The sequence below is a fragment of the Belonocnema kinseyi genome, chromosome 7, assembly GCF_010883055.1.
Source record: "Belonocnema kinseyi isolate 2016_QV_RU_SX_M_011 chromosome 7, B_treatae_v1, whole genome shotgun sequence".
NCBI classification, from domain to species: Eukaryota; Metazoa; Arthropoda; class Insecta; order Hymenoptera; family Cynipidae; genus Belonocnema; species Belonocnema kinseyi.
The window spans coordinates 51,734,153-51,753,510 of record NC_046663.1 but is presented as its reverse complement, the minus strand read 5'-3'; the positions used below and the strand labels follow the sequence as shown (position 1 = coordinate 51,753,510).

Sequence of the window (19,358 nt, the reverse complement as noted above, 5' to 3'; positions counted from 1 at the left end):
TTACGTCTTCTGCGCTAATTCATGCGCACAGTGGTTCTCAAATGGGTCGTCAGCTCTTTTTAAAAATAATATTGTCCCGCCCGGACAGACAACAAACCATCAATTTTGACAGTGTTTTTTTCATTTTGTTACTTCTGGAGTCTTGATTTTTAGTGTAAGTAAGTACTTTCTCTGCTTTTCAAAACATTATGTCAAATTAATATTGTGTTTGCCTAAGCATTTTGCAGTGAAACTATTTGGATAATTGCTCCAGAATTGGAACGAAACGTAATTTTTTTAGGTTATTTTTTAGATCGTTTTAAAATAAAATAATGATTAATTCAATCAATAATTAAGTTAATCATAACACACATTTTTTTATGTTATATAGAATTGAAAAATTTATGAACGTATATTATGGACGATAAAAGGGATAATTTTTCGTGGGCCAGAAAATTAGGATTTCCTCTTTCTGGTTGCACCGAATCAAGTCTGTAAGGAAACACAACGGGTTATTTAATTATAGTATAATTAATAGTGTCTATAATTTTTTATTTAAACCACGACTATTTTTGAATAGATTAAACAAAGGAATCATTGGACTTCTTTGGGATGATTCTTCGAAACTTCTTCATCATCCGAAAGATGTAATGGACACGAGAAAAAATGTCTTGCTTTATAAATTAAAAAATAAATTGGAAGATCCTTATGTGCAGCACATTAAAAATATAGATCAACTAAAAACAGATAGAATTATTTTGAATGATCGGATAAAAATCTGTGAAAAAAAGTATGAGGCCCAGGAATTTTCGTCTATCCAGAAAGGTATTTATAATATATGTTCGAGTTTAATCATTATACAGATCATTTTTCATTTAGGGCCGTGCACAAATTACGTAAAGTTTTTTGTACTTTTTATAACTTTTTTCACTTCTAGTGTGGAAATTCATCTGTTTTTATAAAAATTTTATCTTCTTTGGATAAAATGCAACTGCCTAATTGAAAATTAACTTGTTTTGATTTAAAATTAATATTTTTCTTGAAAATTCGTATTTTTAAGTTGAAAATTCATCTGTATTGAAGAAAATTCGTACTTTCTTCTCGAAAATTAAATAATTTGGTAGGAAATAAACCACTTTGTTTAAAATAAATTTTTTAACTATAAATTTAATCATTCCATTATTTTAATTTATCTTTTTACTGGACAATTCAACTATTCCTTTGAAAATTCCTTGAATATTTAAATATTTCGTTGAAAAATGTATTTTGTTAAAAGTTTATATTTTTTAAGAAAAAATCAATTCTCTTCGTTGAAAACTTATCTTTTTTGTTCAAAATTGATCGCTGTTTAAAAATTAGATTGGTTGAAATTTAAAATTGATTTTTTTTTACTGAAAATTTAACTATTACATTTTTTCGCGAAAGTTCTTTTTTTTAAAGAAATTTATTCTTTTTTGGTTAAAAACCTTTTTTTTTGTTTGAAAACCTTTTTGTTTAAAATTTACATTTTGAGGTCGTAAATGTATCTGCTCTGAAGAAAGTTCTTGGGTTGAAAATTAGTTTTTTTTGTTGCATTTTTTTTCTTAACTGAAAATTTAACTATTATACTTTTTGTTGAAAGTTCAACTAATTCTTTGAAAATTGATATATTTCGTAAAAAATTCTTCTTTGTTTGTAGAAAACTAATCCTCTTGGTTCAAAATTTAATCATTTGGTTGACAATTGATGTTTTTTTTTTTAATTCGTCTTTTCTGGTAGAAAATCAATATTTTTGAGTTAAAACACAACTTTTAGGTTGAAAATATATCTGTTGCAGTTGAGGATTAAAGTATTTTGTTGAAAATTCATCATTTTAGGTAGAAAATTCAACTCTTTTGTTTAAAGCTCAACTACTTTCTTAAAAGTTCATCTTTTATTTTAAGATTCATATCTTAGATACAAATTCATATGTTTCGTTTGAAATTAAACTGCTTTAATAAAATATTTTGTTATTACAAATTAATTTACCGGAACTAAAAATTTAAATATTTGGTTGAAAATCGATTTTTTTGTTGAAAATAAAAAATTTGTATAGAAAATTCGTCTTAATGACTTGAAAACTCAATTTGGTAGAAAGTTAAATTATTTGGTAGAATATTAATCTTTTTTGTAGAAAATACATTTTTTTCATAAACATCTTTTATAATCAATCTTTTCGGTTGAACATTCAACTATTCGGTTAAAAATTTATTTATTTTGTTGAGAATTTATCCTTTTGGCTGGAAATTGAATTATTTCTTAAATTCTGTAAAAATCCTGTATTCTGTAAAAATCCTGCCTTTTTGACTTCAAAATTAAACATTTTGGATAACAAAATATTTCTCTTATGACTCGAAAATCTGTTTTGGTTGAAAATTCAGCTTCTTTGGTTGAAAATTTGTCTTTTTTGTTCAATCCAACTGTTTTTGATTCTTGGGAACAAAATTTCTTTGGTTAAAGTAACTATTACATTTTTTGTTGAGAATTCATCTTTATTGGTTGAAATTTTTACTTCTTGATTGCAATTTAAACTAATTTGATAATTCATGAGAAACAGTAATTACTAAATTCGCGAAAAAAATGTATTCAGTAAAAAGTACGTAAGATGGGGGGGGGGGGGTTATAATTTACGGATTTTAACAACAGGGGCTACGTGATTCAAAATTTAAGAGAAAAACTTTACGTAATTTATGCACGTCCCATTATAAAGAATTTTCATCAGGGTGGGTGCGAAAAAGTGGCTTATGGGGATCCAAAAAAAGGAATATTATAAAAAAAATGTTGAAGAAATTTCTTGTTTACACAGTTTTTAAATTTATTTAATTTTCATTTTTTTATTCTTGGATTTATTATTTTGATTAAACAAAGAGATAATTCCTATTTTGTTCAAACCTGTTTTCGGGGGAAAATCTTAATACCTGTGTAAATAGGACAATTTTTTCGGGCACTTGAAAACTTTCCAGTGGGAAAAATGCACTAGGAAAGGAATCTACAAAAGACCTAGGATTTTAAATAAGAAATATAGCGAATTTTGAGAGTTTTGATTTTTGTATGTAATAAAATTACCGGAAAGTTTTTAAGTATTAGAAAAATTCTCCCATTTAGACCTTTGTTAAGAACCGCTGTAGAAAATAGAAGTGAATTATGGACAATTATATTTTAGAAAATAATTGTTTAAAATCTAAGAAAAATTATGAAGACTTCTTGATCCCTAGGAATGTAAAAAAATGAAATCGAAGAAAATTTAAATACTCAAGGAAAACAAATTTTTAAAAGATTTTTTCAGGTTCCCATAACGCTACTTTTTCACGCTGTACCGATATTGAATTTCGAAATTTTTTATTTTCTACCCTTCTTAATGGGCAGTCTGCTAAATATTTTTCATCTGATTAAATTATGTTTGTGATTTTACGTTTAAGACAAAGAGTTGCGGCTAGTGAAACAAAATAAAAAGGCGCCGGAATTGAAAAAAGAATTGCTGAAAATGAAAGTAGAACAAATTCATGAAATACTCAAAGATAGCGAGACAATGTTGAATATTTGTAGTCATTTAATGCCGACAACGAATAAAGATATATCTCCAGAGGTTATACGCGAATGTTTGGATTTAATGACCCATCTTCGCTCTGGTACAAATAGAAAACAGGTCGGCTATTTAATTTAATACAGCCGATTTACCTTTAATTAAAAATATTTCAATGCTTTGTTTGTTATCTGGATTTTAAATATTTTAGATTATCAACGAAATATCAAAAATACTTGGTTCTATCCACATTCCAACATTATGGTCCCTCTTGCTGGAAAATCAATCACAGGACATGGATGCTTTGATACAATTAGGAAAAAGGGAAACATCTCGATCTAGGAACACAATTGGAGAAGATATTGATATCGGTTTAGCGAGAGCTTGTGGAGAACACATTAAATTGATTTCTATGCAGCTTTTAGAGATTGCAAAAACTTCTAAAAATGAGAAAATTCTTATGGATTGTATTGAGAAGATTGAGGTAAACTATATTCAGAACAAAATTAGAGTAAAAATAACTTGCGCGGATCCAGAGAAGTGACCTTGGTGTTTTTGGGGCGGATTGTATACACCTAGAGAGTTATGATTAATTTAATTGACCAATGGCTAACCAATTTTATATTGGCAAATATGAAAAGTTTCTTATTAGCAGTCAAATTCTCTATATAAATGTTTTAGTTTGGCGTGTAAAAACAAAAACAAGTTTCTGGTCATTTTCCGGTTACCAAACATTATTCCAAATCACACCTGAAAAATGTTCAATTTAAATATTAAATACTTAACTACAAAATAAAAGCAGTTAAAACATTAGAACTCTTCTAAATTTAAAGTATTTAAAATAAAAATAAAATCATTTCTAATTCACTAATTCGTCAAATAATTTTTCAGACTTTTTTCAGACGTAGGGCTCTTTTTTCTTGTCTGAAAAAAGCTTAGGCTCTAGGTCCAAGCAGCCGTACAATTTCCAACGATTTTAATGACTTTAAGAAATGTTCAAAAACTTTAAACGTTTTAAGAAATTTTAAAAGGTTTTAGGTTTTATTATTAATTATTCCAAATGACTTCAGAGGAAGATCCCGGACTTCTGGGAAGATTTTGAGCGATTTAATACAGATTTCAATAATTGTAAAAAAATTATAAACATTCTATAATATTTCTGTAATTTACGAAGAATTTTACAAAAATTAAAGGAATTAATAAGATTTCAAATATTTGAAGATAATTTCCATTGTTTCGGCGAATTTGCGGTTTAAGGGAATTCCTTTGAATTTCGAAATACATATTTGAAAGGATTTCATAGTGTTTATAAGATTTTAGGATTTGAAATAGATTTCAGAGGATTTTCAAGATTCACAATTATTTTCAAGGATTTTATATAATTGTGGAGGATTTGAGTAATTTAAGTAAATAATATTTCAAGAAATAATATTAGATTTCATGTAATATCAAGGTATTTCAACAGATTTTATAATATTTTAATGGATTTTAAATAATTTATTCATAAGAATAGAGAGATTTCTAAGATATATTCGGAGTGTTCAGAGAAATCCACCTATTCTAGGCTATCCGAGAATTCAGAGAATACAAGGAATTTAAAATATGCAAGGAATTCTGGAAATTCGGAGAAATCAAGGGTTTCACAGAATTCAAGGAATTCTTAACATAAAACTCTTAATTTAAAAAAAAGAAAGTTTTTTATTTTATTGAAAAAATTTTTAATGTCTTAATTATTTTTTAATTGTTTTTAAACTACAAAACATAATTATTTCTAAACGATTTAAGTTGGAAAGATTTAAAAATGAAATCATAACATTTTAAATGTTTCGATATATGTTTTCAATTTAAGATTGTTTAATTTTTAACGATTCCATTTTGAGATCATTTGCATGTTGAACTTTTTTGTACGATTTCAAAGATTTAAAATTAATCACAAATAATTGTATATATTATAAATTGTACATTATGGCCTTTTAAACTTGTGTGTTTTTAAACTTTAAATATTAAAATGAACTAGTGGAACAAAACAGGAATAAAAAATGTAAGCATCTTTACGATTCAACTTCATTCACACATAGATTCAAAATGTTTTAATTTTTTAGCACGTTATTAAATTCAAATTAATAGCAAAACAAAAAAGTGATCGACGCAGTCAATTCTTAAACTTTTCATAATTTTATAAGTAAAATGAGTTTCGAGTCAATCTAAAGAATTGATTGAATATTTACATTTGTATAATTATTTTAAAATTAAAAGCACTTATTTTTACAATCTTATTATACAATTGACCAGATGTACCAATATTTTTAATTTCTATATGACTATTGAATCTCAAAACCAAATAATTAGGAAATAATATCATCACTACTAACCAACTTCATGCTGCGAAGAAAAAAGTGATGGCAAGTCAAAAAATTCAGGGGGGGGGGGTCATCGATTTTACCATCCTGCAGATCCGCGCCTGGTAAATAATAATAGTAAGACGGTCAATATTTAATTTTTTGTTTTCGGTTCTTTAGATGGCAGAACCGAACATTAATGAATGGCTAGAATTAACGCTTGAAGTTTGTATGTTGGAAATTGAACAAAGTAGACTCCAAAATGAAGCTGATCAAATTTTGAATAGTATTCTAGATCAAGATACTTCTGCATCTGAGCTTGCAGAACTTTCCTCCAATCTAGACGTTCTTGGTTTGGAGAAGGTAAGAAAAATCAAATCCTATAAGTGGTCGTCCATAAAATAACGTATCCTAAAATTCCCTCAAAATAGGGGGTATATGGTCATGTTTCAAGAATTTTGGGGAATAAATTCTTTACAATAAAATTAATGTAAATACCACATTAAATTCAATATGAAATTACCTTAACCTCCTAACATTTTCTACCTGCAGGCATAAATTTCCAACCCAACAAGACGAATTTTCGACTATTATAGTATTGGTTTTATGTAAAATTTCACTTTGTCGGTTTTCATAAAATCTTCGCGGTTTGAGACCCACTGAGTCAGAAAAAACGATTTTTACGAAGGTGTTTGTCTGTCTGTAGTCTGTATTCTGTAGGCATGATAACTTTCAAAAAATTGATCAGATTGAATTCTGCTTTGGCATACTTTTTTAAGGCCTAAAAAGAAAGAACAAGTTCATGAACCAGCTATTTTGGATCAAAATTCAAAAAGTGAGCACGTTTTCAAAATTTTTAAGACCACATTTTTTCAAGATTTCAAAATTATATGAACGGTTATTCATAGTATTCAGAATCCCAAACAATTTATCCTAATGACTTTTTTTCTATTAAAAGAAAATCATTAGAGTTAGAGCATTTTCAAAATCCAAAAAAAAACAAACTAAAATGAACATTTGAAGCCAAACAACGCATGCTATAAAAAAAAGTTAAGAGAAGAAAAACGTTGATTTTTGAAAGTCCTACAAGATCGTCATAACGTCTTTTTTGATTTGGTCGAAAATTCAAAATTTTATCGTACCTCAACTTTTTGAAACCACATTTTTTCAGGATTTCAAAGTTCTATGCACAGTTATTCATAGTACTCAGAAACTCAAAATTCTATGAACGGTTATTTATAATACTCAGAAACTCAAACCATTTATTCTTATGACTTTTTTATATTAAAAGAAAATTACCAGAATTAGAGCATTTTCAAAATCCAAAAAACAAACTAAAATGAACATTTTAAGCCAAACAACGCATGATATGAACAAAAGTCAAGAAAAAATACGTTAATTTTTTAAAGCCCTACAAAATTATCATAACAAATTTTTTGATTTGGTCGAAAATTTAGAATTTTATCGTACGAAAAATAATGAAAAATCCAAAAAGGCCGTTTTTTGGTCAAACTATGGAAGATACAAAAAAAATTGAATAAACTAAAATTACGCGCCCTAAAAAGATCTACAAATATTTTAACAATCACTTTTCGATAGGACGCGTAGTTTTTGTTTTTAGTCGTGAAAAAGAATATTAAAAATTAAAAATTACAAAAAATTAAATTTTTGGACTAACGACATAAGCTACAAAAAAAACTTGTGTATCTAAAAAAAGGCTACAAATGTTTATTATTACTGTTTTATAGGATGCGCAGTTTTTGTTTATTTATACATGGATCAAACTAAAAAGATTAATATTTTGACAAACAACGCAAGCTATGAAAAAAATAAATAGACTCATTCAAGTTGTTCATGAATAATTTTTTAGAGGACACTTAGTTTTTTCTTTAATCGTAAGATATGACCTTTAAAATAAAAAATTAAATTATTTCAATACATTTTTTTAAAGAAATATTTTTTGTAAAATGACACAAGGTATGCACTAAAATTAAAAGACAAAAGTTGTTCACCCAAGAAGATCTGTAAATTTGTTATTAATCATTTTTAAATAGGACGAGGAGATTTTCTTTTAATCGTAAAAAATAAGATTGAAAATAAAAAAATTAAATTTTTAGAATACATTTTTGGAAAAAGGACACGAAAGACGAAACAAATTTAAAAAAAAAAGTTTCTTTAACCAAAAATATCTAGAAGTTTGTTATAAAATCTGATTAAAAATATATATATAGTAAACAAAGATCTGCCCGCTTTGCGGGCACGTTCTTGTAGCGCTCTGTGTGCGTGGCTAGCAAGTTTGAACGCGCCTGTGGCGTGCGATTATTGATTGTCGCGCTTGCCGCTCGATGATGCATTCACCTCGCGATACACGCTCAGTCTTTGTGTTTACCCAACATTTGTGCGCAATTTTTTAAAAATTAAAGGTCAAAACATCGATAAATTCTATTTGGTGATTGAGAATCCTCTTTTGTCGAACCTCTTTCAGCTTTAACGAACACATTTTCATTATGTATCTCGTACTTCGCATTCGACTTTGTCTAAAGTGCAAACTTTTTTGCATGATTACATTCTCATCAGAGAAGATATTAGATTTGTGTAAAATTTGACGCATGATATTTAAAAAAGCCAAGAGAAGAAAAACTTTGCTTTTTGAAAGCCCTGCAGGACTGCGATAACAACTTTTTTAATTTGGTCGAAAAGTTGAACTTTCCAAATTTGATCGTGCCAAAAATAATGAAAAATTCCATTTTTTGGTCAAACTATGCAAGGTACGAAAAAATGAAAAAGCTCAAATTGCGCGCCCTGGAAAGAACTACAAATTTATAATGAATCACTTTTCGATATAAGTTACGAAAAAAAATTAGACAAAAATTGTTCATCCAAAAAAGAGGTGTAATTTTTTATAGGACACATAGTTTTTGCTTTAGTCGTAAAAAATATCATTCAAAATAAAAATATAACATTTGTTTGAGAAAAACGACACCAGGTATGAACTTAAGTTACCAGACAAAAGTTGTTTGTCTAAAAAGATATATAAATTTATTATTAATCATTTTTCGGTTGGACGAGTAGTTCTTCTTTTAATCGTAAAACATAAGATAAAAAATGCAAAAATGAACTTTTTGGAAAAAGCACAGAAAAGACGAAAGAGAACATAGACTCCTATATAATACCCTATATAGGTTCCTGTATTAGACCCTATGCAGATGCGCAGTAGTTTTTATTTAATCGTAAAAAACAACATTAAAAATAAAAAATTATAAAAGCAAGGAAATAAGAATTAGTATGATTCAATTTCTATGCATATTATGAATTGTAATCCTATACATTTATTGAAATGATACATGTTTTAGAGCAGCTTAGAATACAATTTAAAGTAAAAAAAGAAACAAATACAAAAATAATCATAATAAATACAATTTGCTTTTTATTTTGCAATTTTTTAATAAGTTATCCCAGGCAGAGTTACATAAAAAATGTATTATAATTGATATAAAAGTGTTGTGCATAATGTATAAAAGTTTACATGTTGGACAAAATCCAGTGCGAAGCACGAGATACGTGATAAGAATGTGTTCGTTAAAGCCGAAAGCGCTTTAACAAAACAGTTTTAACCAACAGTTGTGGGCCCTAGGCCGAATATTCAAACAAAAAAGATTAAAATTTAACCAGAAACACTTGCATTTTTAAACAAATATTTTTCAACCAAGAACAATTAATTTTCTATGTAAAACAGGAGAAGTTGCCATAAAACAGTAGAATTTCCAAAAGAAAGGTTGACTGATCAACAAAATTATTCCATTTTTAACTTAAGATTTTTCTTAACGAAGGTGAGTTTTCAACCAGTAAATTCATTTCTCTCTAGAAAGACTACTTTTCTACTATAAAATGTGACTTTTCTATCAACAGACTAATTTGCAACCAGTTAAATTACACGAGAAAAATGAATTTTTAACAAAATAGTTGAATCCTCAACCAAATAGATTAATTTCAATTAGGAAAGATCAATTTTAAACCAAATAGGTGAAGTTTAAACTAAAAAATACATTATCTGAACCAAAAAAGAACTTTGAAATTTTCAGTTAAAAAATTGAGTTTCAAGAATAACAAAAAAAAAGATTCAGCGTAAGGGATAAATCTTTAAAAAATGAACTTTTTAATAAAGTAGCTTAGCTTTCAAACAAGTAGTTGACATTTTAACCAAATACTTAAAATTTCAACCAAAAAAGATGAAATTGCAACCAAATACATTAATCATAAAAAAGTTGAATTTTGAAGCAAAAAAAAAAAACAAAAAAAAAAAGAATTGGCTACAAAACAATTACATTTTTAACCGGAAAATGTAATTTTTGAACAAAAAATTTAATTTTGTACCAAATAGTTAAATATTTTAAAAAAGTTCAGTTTTTAACCAAATAGTTGAATTTTCAACAAAAGATATTACTTTTTAACAAAGAATTTAATTTTCAACCATATAGTCTAATTTTCTACCAAATTGTTGAATATTGAAGCCTAAACGACGAATTACATACAAAAGAGTAGAATTGTTATCCGGGAAATATGATTTTTCAACGAAAAACTTAATTTCGTACGAAATGGTTAAATTTTCAAAAAAATAGTTTAGTTTTTAACTAACTAGTTCAATTTTCCACTATAAATATGTGTTTTCAACCAAGAATTTAAATTCAACCAAATAGTGTAATTTCCCACCAAATTGTTGAATTTTGAAGCCAAAAAGACGAATTTTCAACAAAATACTTCAATTTTTAACAAAATCGTTTAACTGTAGCCCAAAGGAGACATTATCTACAGACAAGTTGAATTTTCAACACAAGAATGTAATTCTTCAATCAAAACCCTAATTTTGTACCAAATTTTTAAATTTTCAAAAAAATAGTTCAGTTTTTAATTATCTAGTTGAATTTTCAACACCAAATATGAGTTTTCAACAAAGAATTTAATTTTTAACTAAATAGTGTAATATTCTACCAAGTTGTTAAATTTGAAAGCCAAAAATATGAATTTTCAACAAAATACATCAATTGCCAACAAAATTGTTCAATGTTCATGCGTAAAAGATGAATTATCTACAGAGCAGTTGAATTTTCAACTAAAAATATGAGTTTTCAACAAAAAAGTTAATTTTGAACCAACTAGTTGAATTTTCTAATTAAAAGAGACGAATTTTTGAACAAAATACCATAATTTTTAAGAAAATTGTGAATTTTGAAGCCTAAAAGACAAATTTACAAAACAGTTGAAGTTTCAACCTGAAAATATTATTTTTCAACCTACATTTTTTTCTGTCTAATAGATGAAATTTCCACACAAAAAATTTGTCAATAAAAAAATAGTTTAATTTTCTACGAAATTCTTCAATTTTCAAACCAAAAAAGACGAATTTACGATTGGAAAATATAAACTTTCAAATAAAATGGTTAAATCCTCAACCAAAACAGATATCTTTGCAGCCAAATAGTTTAATTTTTAACAAAAAAGGATGAATTTGAATTTAAAAAAATAAGGCTTACCAAAAAAAAGAACGCATTTATAACAAAATAATTCAATTTTCAACCAAACGATAAAAATTTTAACCAAACGAGATCAATTCCGCACCAGAAATAGTACACTTTTCTACCAAAAATAGTAGTTGTATTTCTTTAGTAGGTTCTATTAGTTCAATTTTCATTGAAGCGAAAAACGAGAAACATGGGAAGTTTCTGGAAAACAGGGCAGAAGAAGAAAAATTCTTCACAATAAGTTACTTTTCCTGACCATCCACATAAATTCGTAACGTAATTTATGGACTGCCTCTAATCAATCTTTTGCAGCGAATAATTCACTTTTGAATTTCCTTTTAGGAAAAAATTATAGAGGATGTGCAGAAGTCTTTGGCATACCTTAAAAGCATTCGAAGCCTTTTAATAGAAACGAAAGAAAAGCAATTAGTTCGTCTTCAAACGATTTCAATTTTACGCTCTGATATTCTGGAGGCTAACTTTTATCAGTGGCAAGACGTTGATCTTTCGGCGGAACTACAAATCTTTTATAAAGATTTGGATATCGATGCCTTAAGGCAAATAACTTTAAAAAGAGATGTTGCAGAACAAAGGTATTTTTTTAATGTCTTCTCAATAATTAATCCGTTATTAGATTTATATTCAATAAATAAATTTCGTTCTTTTTCTTCTCAGATACGTTAAAAATTGCTTCAATGAAGCCTGGACATTTTTTGCTGAAAAAACATCTTTCAAATTGCCAAATCGATTTTTAAAGCTGAACGTGCCATTTTATTATTTATGGGAATGCTACAACGCTCTCAATATACACGCCTTGTACAAGAGAGTGGAATATCCGGAACCTATTGAATTTCCGGAAGATGATCAGGAATGGGATCCTTCTAGATTAGAAACTATTATTAAGAGTAATATGGACATTTTGCATTGCGTGGACGCAACGTGCAAAAAGTCGCAGGCACATATCAATGAGTTTGAGCACATTTTCGATTTATGGTAAATATACATTATTTTTAAAGTGAAATTTATTTATAAATAGAATATAGTTAGAATTCGAAGTAATTACAATAACCTAGGTGCAAACATTGCAAAATTTATGTATTCCTAGGAATTTCATTTAGAAATTGTAAATATTAGGGAGATTACTTTAATTACTTAAAATCTCAAGGGGTGGGGGGGGGGGTCGAAAATTTTGGTTAGAGGGAGGGGGTCCTTGACTCATGTACGTAATTTTTGCTAATCCGTAAAAAACTGTAGGGTGGCCGTTGGACCGGGAAACCTGGAAAACCGGGAAATTCCCAGGAATTTTATGAGACCGGGGAAAACCGGGAAATGGCAGTGAATTTATTTTTTGACCGAGAATTTTACAACATTTTTAGAATTATAATTTTTGTCCAACTTTGATTTTAACCGTATTTTAAATTAAGTTGTTAAATTGTGATTTTTATAAATTATAATATCATTTAGTTTAGAATTCTTAATTCGAAAATCTTTCACTTTAAAAATTTTCCATTATAGATTAAAAATTTTTAAGCATATATTTGAATTTAAAGAATTTAAAAATGCTGTTTTAAAGACTTAAAAAATTAGAAGTTTTTAAAATCGACGATTCATTGATAAAAAACAGGGAGGGTGCCGGACAGGGAAATCGGGAATTTTACGAATTTTCAGAAAAAAAATCTGCCCAAGTTCGATTTTTACACTTTTTTTAATAATTAAAGTGCAGTTCTGATGATTTAAACAATTAAAAATTAACATCATTTGAAGTTGACATTTTTTGATAAAAAACGTTTTATTTAATCAACTGTAAATGCAAATAAATAATTTTTTTTTAAATGGATCTGTACTCTAAGTATAAAAATCTGAACAATAATTGATTTAAACAAACAATTCTAGATCCGTTCGAAATGTTAGAATTTCCACATTGTAACTGTTTCAATCCGAAAGTCTTGATAACAATTGAAATTAATATATCATTTATTCCGATAATTTTATTTTTAAATTAAAATTTTCATGATTTATCAATAATATATTTTTGGTTCAGAGTTTCAGGTCTTCCTTTATATTATTTTTTATATTAAATTTAATGAATGAATTTATTAATATATTATTTCTATTAATTTTGTTTAGTCGTTACAAAATGTAAACGTGCGTTTTACTATTTTTAACTTAAAAATAAAGTCATAATTAAAGGTTTTTATTATATTTAAAATATTGTGAGTCTAAATTATTTAATTTTTATCCCATTTAATTTGAAATTTCTTAATGTGGAAAAAAATAAGTATTTCATATTTAGCAATATTTCACTGTTCATTTAATGCGATTAAATTGAAACCAAATATTTAAAAGAAAACAATTTGAAACTGAATTTTTTTCATAGAAAGCTTTGAATATTTAGATTTTCGAAGAACTTTAGACTTTTAGCGTTAAAATGTTAATTGTTCTATTTAAAAAGTGTTAAATTTATAAGTGAAATTGTTAAATTTTGACGCATAAATATCAATTGAGTACTTATTATTGGTAGAAAAAATTTGAGTAATTTAAAGAGATATGTAGAAGTTTTGAAAGTATTTAAAATTAATTAAAAACTTGAAATTATTTCAAAAGCATTTAAACGAAAAGTGTGTTAACATTTTTTTTTCAAAACTTCTAAATATATTTTAAAATTAATCTAAATTTTCCTACAATTTTTGAAAATCCTGCAAATTAAAAAAAAAATCCTTAAAATCTTTCATAATTTTCCAAAGTGAAAAATGATTTTCAATTTTCTTAAGAATGTTAAGAACATTTTTTATTCTTTTGAAGTCTTTCACAATTCTTCAAAAAATTCTAAATTTTTTGTTTGAAATCTACAAAAATCTATATTTTATTTTTAATTCGGCTGTAAGTATTGGACATTATTTCAAGTTCTAAATTTAATTCGAATCTTTTTAAAACTTCTAAATATCTCTTATAATGAAAATAATATTTTCACAAATAATAAGTGTTCTATTGTTATTCATAAATTCAAATTAACTTTTTTTTAATTTGCAGCATTTTTGAAAAGGTATAGAAAAAATTTAATTCATTTTGAAATATAGTTAAAAGTTCAAAAAAAAATTCAAAAATTATTTTGAATTTGGAAATATTTGAAACCACTTCTAGATTTCTCAAGATTTAAAAATAAAATTTTAATACTTTTCAAGGATGCCTGAACGATTTAAAATAAAAATAATTTAACTTCTAATTTGAGAACTGTTAAGTTAAAAAAATGATTTTTCAATTTTTAATGTGTCTAGCTTAAAATTACTTGATATAATATAATTTTGAAAATTTTTAAAGTTCATTGCTTGACTCTTTAATTGAGACTATAGAAATTGTTAACGTGGATTTATATTTTGGAACTTAATCTCAATCTTTGAACTCTATAAATGATAAAAAGTCTAAATTTCGCAGTTTATTTGCATTTCATTTAACATTGTTTAATTGGAAAGTTTTTCTACCTTCCATTTGGTACGTGTAAATTTTTTTAGCATTTGAATACACCATTTTTGAATTGAAAAACTTTTAAACTTCAATTTTAAAAGTTTGGAATTCAAGGGTTCCACTTTGAATGCTTTAATTCTTTGTTTATTACTTTATATGGAAAAATGTTCAGAATATAGTTTGATTTTTTAAATTTCATTGGCCGTGAAAAATGTTTGCGAATCGGGAAATGACCGGGAATTTTTTTCTCGGATTATAATGGCCACCCTGAAACTGTCTTCTAAAGATTCTCCTTTTAGTTCTAAATTTAATTATTTATAGTTGAAAATTTAACGATTTTCTTAAAAAGACATCCTTTTAGGTTGCAAATTCAACTGTTTTGTTAAAAATTCGCTCTTTTGGGTTAAATATTCAGCTCTTTACGTAGAACATTAACCTTTTGTTTAAAATTTATATTTTGTTGCTAATAAGTCGACTAAAATCTTTTTTTTATGAAAACCATTTTTTCTGAAAATTTGCCTTCTCAATTTAAAAGTTTATCTTTTTTAGTAGAAATATTGCATCTTTCTTAGATCAAAATGCAACTGTTTTATTGAAAATTCAACTATTTCCTAGAAAACTTACTTTTTTTAAAATCCGTATTTTTGTGTCGAACAGTCAATAGTAATATTTTTTGATAAAAATTCAACTCTTTTTTAGAAAATTTTTCTTTTTGTTTAAAAAATTCATCGGCTTGAGTAGAATTCTCATTTTTCTTTGACGAAAATGCAACTTTTTAGTTGAAAATTTAACAATGTTATGAAAAAGTAATCTTTTACAGTAGAAAATACATTTTTTTGTTTAAAGTAAATTAATAAATTTGAACTTTTTAAATTTTAATCTCAAGTACTACACAGAATACTAAAAATTATTTACAGTAAGGTGGAGGGATTAAGGAATATTTTGTTGTGGTTTTTAACCGGGGGGGGGGGGGCTCTTGGAGAGGGCCTACAATCCGTTACGTAATTTAAGTACGGCCCCTTAATAGAATATATAATTGTTTCAGGACTCATCAACCAGTTGAAAGTGCCTTAGGAGTTTTGGATGAAGTTACTGTGGAAGGAGCGTCGCTAAAAGAATGGCAGCAACGATATAGTGTTGCGATGTACATGTTGAAACAGTCCAGTAAAGTTACTCTTACTTTCCAACCCTACAATTTTGAGGACCGATAGAAATATTTTATAGAGTTTTCACTCAAACTGTACGAATCATGTTTCTATTTTTGTATTATTTATTTTAACAATATTTGTTTAATAAGATGCTGGACTGGAGTGGCGCAAAAAACACAATTCCATGAAAATTTTGTGTACCACAGTTGAGCTGTTACTGATTGTAAGTATTTTAAAATAATAGGTATAACAAATTCATGAAAATAAAATGCAAGTATTTCCGTATGTTCAGTTTTATATTTAATTACAATTAGAATTTAGTTATAAATTTATTTACTGGTTACAAGTATGGAACGCCTATTTTTCAATAGTTTTTTAAATAATGGATTGTAATCAGTAATTGGATTTAAAATTTAATTATATTAAATTCATCATTTTTGTAAAAAAAATATCAAAAAATTCTCTTTATTACGCTAACTCCGTTATAATACTGAGGGGCAGTACTTAAATTACGTAATGGATTATAGGCCCTCTTTAAGATCTCGCTCCCCCTGGAACAAACTGTGACAACATATTTTTACCCCCCCCCCCCCCTTACTGTACGTAATTTTTAATTTCCAGAAATGTTTGATTAGCTATTGCTAGTAGATTTAGGCAGGGTGTCCGAAAACTTCATTTTCAAAATGCCCTGATATCTCTTCTAATAACTTTTCATTTTTCTTAACCATGAATATTAAAATAACAGCATTCTAATCTTGTAATATTTCTAACATGGAATGTTTTATAAATTGAATAAAACAGTATTTGATATATAATTTTCAAATTTATTAGTTTATCTTAAACAAAAAAATGTATTTTCTACTATAAAAGATGATTTTTTAACAAAATACTTTAATTTTAACACTAAATAATTAAATTCTTAACATAATAGTTAAATTTTCAACCAAAAAGAGTACATTTCTCCCAACGAAGTGTCATAGTTTATATTTCAATAAAAAATGAAATTTATATATAAAAAAAAGAATTTTAAACCAAAAAGACGAATTTTCTCTAAAAAAAATTCAATTTTCAAACCAAAATATGACTTACCGGAAAAAATAAAGTTTCTACGAAACTGATGCATGTATATCAAACAAAAATGAAATTTCAAACTGAGAAAATGATTTTCTTTACTAAAGAAGGAAAGTTTTCAACTAAGAAAGATAAATCTTAAAAAAATGGAAAAGTTACATTTTCAGTTAAAACATTAATTTTACACCAAAAGAAAAGGCTATAAGACTTCACAGTTTTTAAATATCTAGTTTATATTTTACACAAGTATTTTTTCGACGAACAAGGATGAATTTTTAACAAATTAGTTGAACTCTCAAACAAACAGTTGCGTTTTTGTCCAAGAAAGATGAAATTTGTACTAAAATAGATGAAGTTTTAATAAAAGTCGATTTTTTTAAAGCTGAAGTTTCACCCATAAAAGATTTAGTTCATTTTTCAACACCAAAATATACATTTTAAATAAAAATGAGATTTTCTGTTAAATAGTTAAATTTTGAACAAAAAAAGTATAATGTTCTATCAAAAAATATGACTTTAACAAAATAGTTTAATTTTCAACCAAACAGTTGATTTTTTATCCAAGAAAGATACAATTTCTCTTAAAACAATTGAATTTTTAATTAGAAAAGAAAATAATTTTGTTTTGAAGTTGAATTTTTATCCAGAAAATATTTCAGTTCTCTCTTCAAGACCAAAATATTAAATTTAAAGAAAAAGTAAATTTTCAAGAAAACAGCAAAATTTGCAAGCAAAAAGTGTGACTTTTAAAAAAAATGGTTGAATTTTCAAACAAACACTTGCATTTTTATCAAAGAAAGATGTAATTTCTGCTAAAAAAGGTGAATTTCAAAATAAAAAAGAACAACTCTTAAAAAAGAGGTTGTATTTTCAACCGAACGCTTGCATTTTTATTCAAGATACATAAAATTTCTTTTAAAATAGAGTTTAACCAAAAAGTATGAGTTTTTAACAATATTGTTAAATTTTCAACCAAACTGTTGCATTTTTGTTCAAGAAAAATGAAAATTCTACTAAAATAGGTAAATTTTGAAATCAAAAAGACAAATAAAAAAATAGTTGAATTTTCATCCAAAAAGGTTTCAATTGACTTTTTAACACAAAAATAATAATTTTAAACAAACATTAAATTTTCTAGAAAATAGTTTTATTTTCAACAAAACAGTTTCATTTTTATCTATGCAAGATATAATATTTCTACTAAACAAGATTTTTTAAAGATTTTTAAAGCAAAAGACAAATTTACAGAAAAAAGGTTTTTTCATACCAAAGAAATTTCAGTTGACTTATAAGCAACAAAATATGAATTTGAAACAAATGGTTAATGTTCTACGAAAAGAACTGCATTTTTGACCTAAAAAGGCGAATTTTTAACTAAACAGGTGATTTGCTACCAAAAAGGACTATTTTTCAAGAGAATAATAACATTGATAACTAAAGAGATAATCTGCAGGAAAAAGTTTTTGCTACTGACCATCGCGTGCTAACATCCGACATCGGACTTTGAAAATTATTCTCCTTCAACTCTTAATGTATAAATTTGAAGAATAAGTCTTAATTTTCTTCAAAATGAATTGAGAAATGTTTTATATAACCTTATATAATAAAATATTTTATCAGCGAATTGATGAATGATTATAGTCAAAAGCGTCAATGCATTTCAATTTTCAAAGAGTGTATTAGAATTTCATTTATTGAATGCTATTCTGAATGCCAACCCTTGTCAATCTATTTAAATCATGCTGCAGCCACTTTTTCCTACGATTTATTGAAAACTTTTCAATTTTTATAATTTTTTGTACTCATTTCGTGGGTTCGAAAAAACTTTGCAATCAAGAAATGAAATTGTTTGAACTTTTTAATCGTTTTCAATGCAAGTCTTCTTAGCCCAAAAATGTATGAGTCTGTGACTCCAGTTCTCTGTCAGTGACTCTATCTTGAAACAATCTTAGCTCTGTATTATTCAAGATAGAGCCGCTGACAGAGAACAGAAAACACTGACTGAGAAATTTGAAAATATTCGCGACTATATATGCTATTCACCACCCGAGCTGCTGATCATTGAACTTTGTTTAATCTTTAAATATATGTATAAGATAATAGTAGTAGGGGCCTAATTCTCAAGGTCTTATGTCGGTTGTTAGAATTTGATAAAATAGATGTTCACAAGGTGTTTTGATTCAATATAACTTTTAAAGATAAAAGTTGAAGCACTGACGCAATATTGCTTTTACAGTGTTATATTTGCTGAAAAAGGAGCCTAATTAATATATTCTGGTTGCACAAGAACTTGTCTTCC

The 19,358-nt window shown here is 26.5% G+C and overlaps 1 protein-coding gene across 5 annotated transcripts; it reads left to right on the top strand.

Moving 5' to 3' along the window:
* Positions 1-45: 45 nt before the first annotated feature.
* On the top strand, positions 46-16,273 carry LOC117177379. 5 transcript variants are annotated; one of them, XM_033368029.1, is made up of 10 exons: positions 78-158; positions 218-267; positions 371-473; positions 560-804; positions 3,417-3,643; positions 3,732-4,004; positions 6,040-6,222; positions 11,721-11,971; positions 12,054-12,371; positions 15,886-16,273. In XM_033368029.1, the coding sequence occupies exons 3-10, from the start codon at positions 397-399 to the stop codon at positions 16,049-16,051; spliced, it is 1,740 nt and encodes a 579-aa protein (XP_033223920.1). In that variant the 5' UTR covers positions 78-158; positions 218-267; positions 371-396; the 3' UTR covers positions 16,052-16,273. The 5 variants fall into 5 exon arrangements, with proteins under 5 accessions (XP_033223916.1, XP_033223917.1, XP_033223920.1 ...); XM_033368027.1 differs by having other exon boundaries at positions 218-280; XM_033368028.1 differs by having other exon boundaries at positions 87-154; positions 218-280.
* Positions 16,274-19,358: the final 3,085 nt, after the last annotated feature.

Excerpts from the sequence above, each read along its gene's own strand:
- LOC117177379 (XM_033368025.1), top strand. The coding sequence starts at position 397 with ATGGACGATAAAAGGGATAATTTTTCGTGGGCCAGAAAATTAGGATTT. Across the intron at positions 474-559 it reads GGTTGCACCGAATCAAGTCT|ATTAAACAAAGGAATCATTG; the intron begins GTAAGGAAACAC and ends ATTTTTGAATAG. Across the intron at positions 805-3,416 it reads ATTTTCGTCTATCCAGAAAG|ACAAAGAGTTGCGGCTAGTG; the intron begins GTATTTATAATA and ends TTTACGTTTAAG.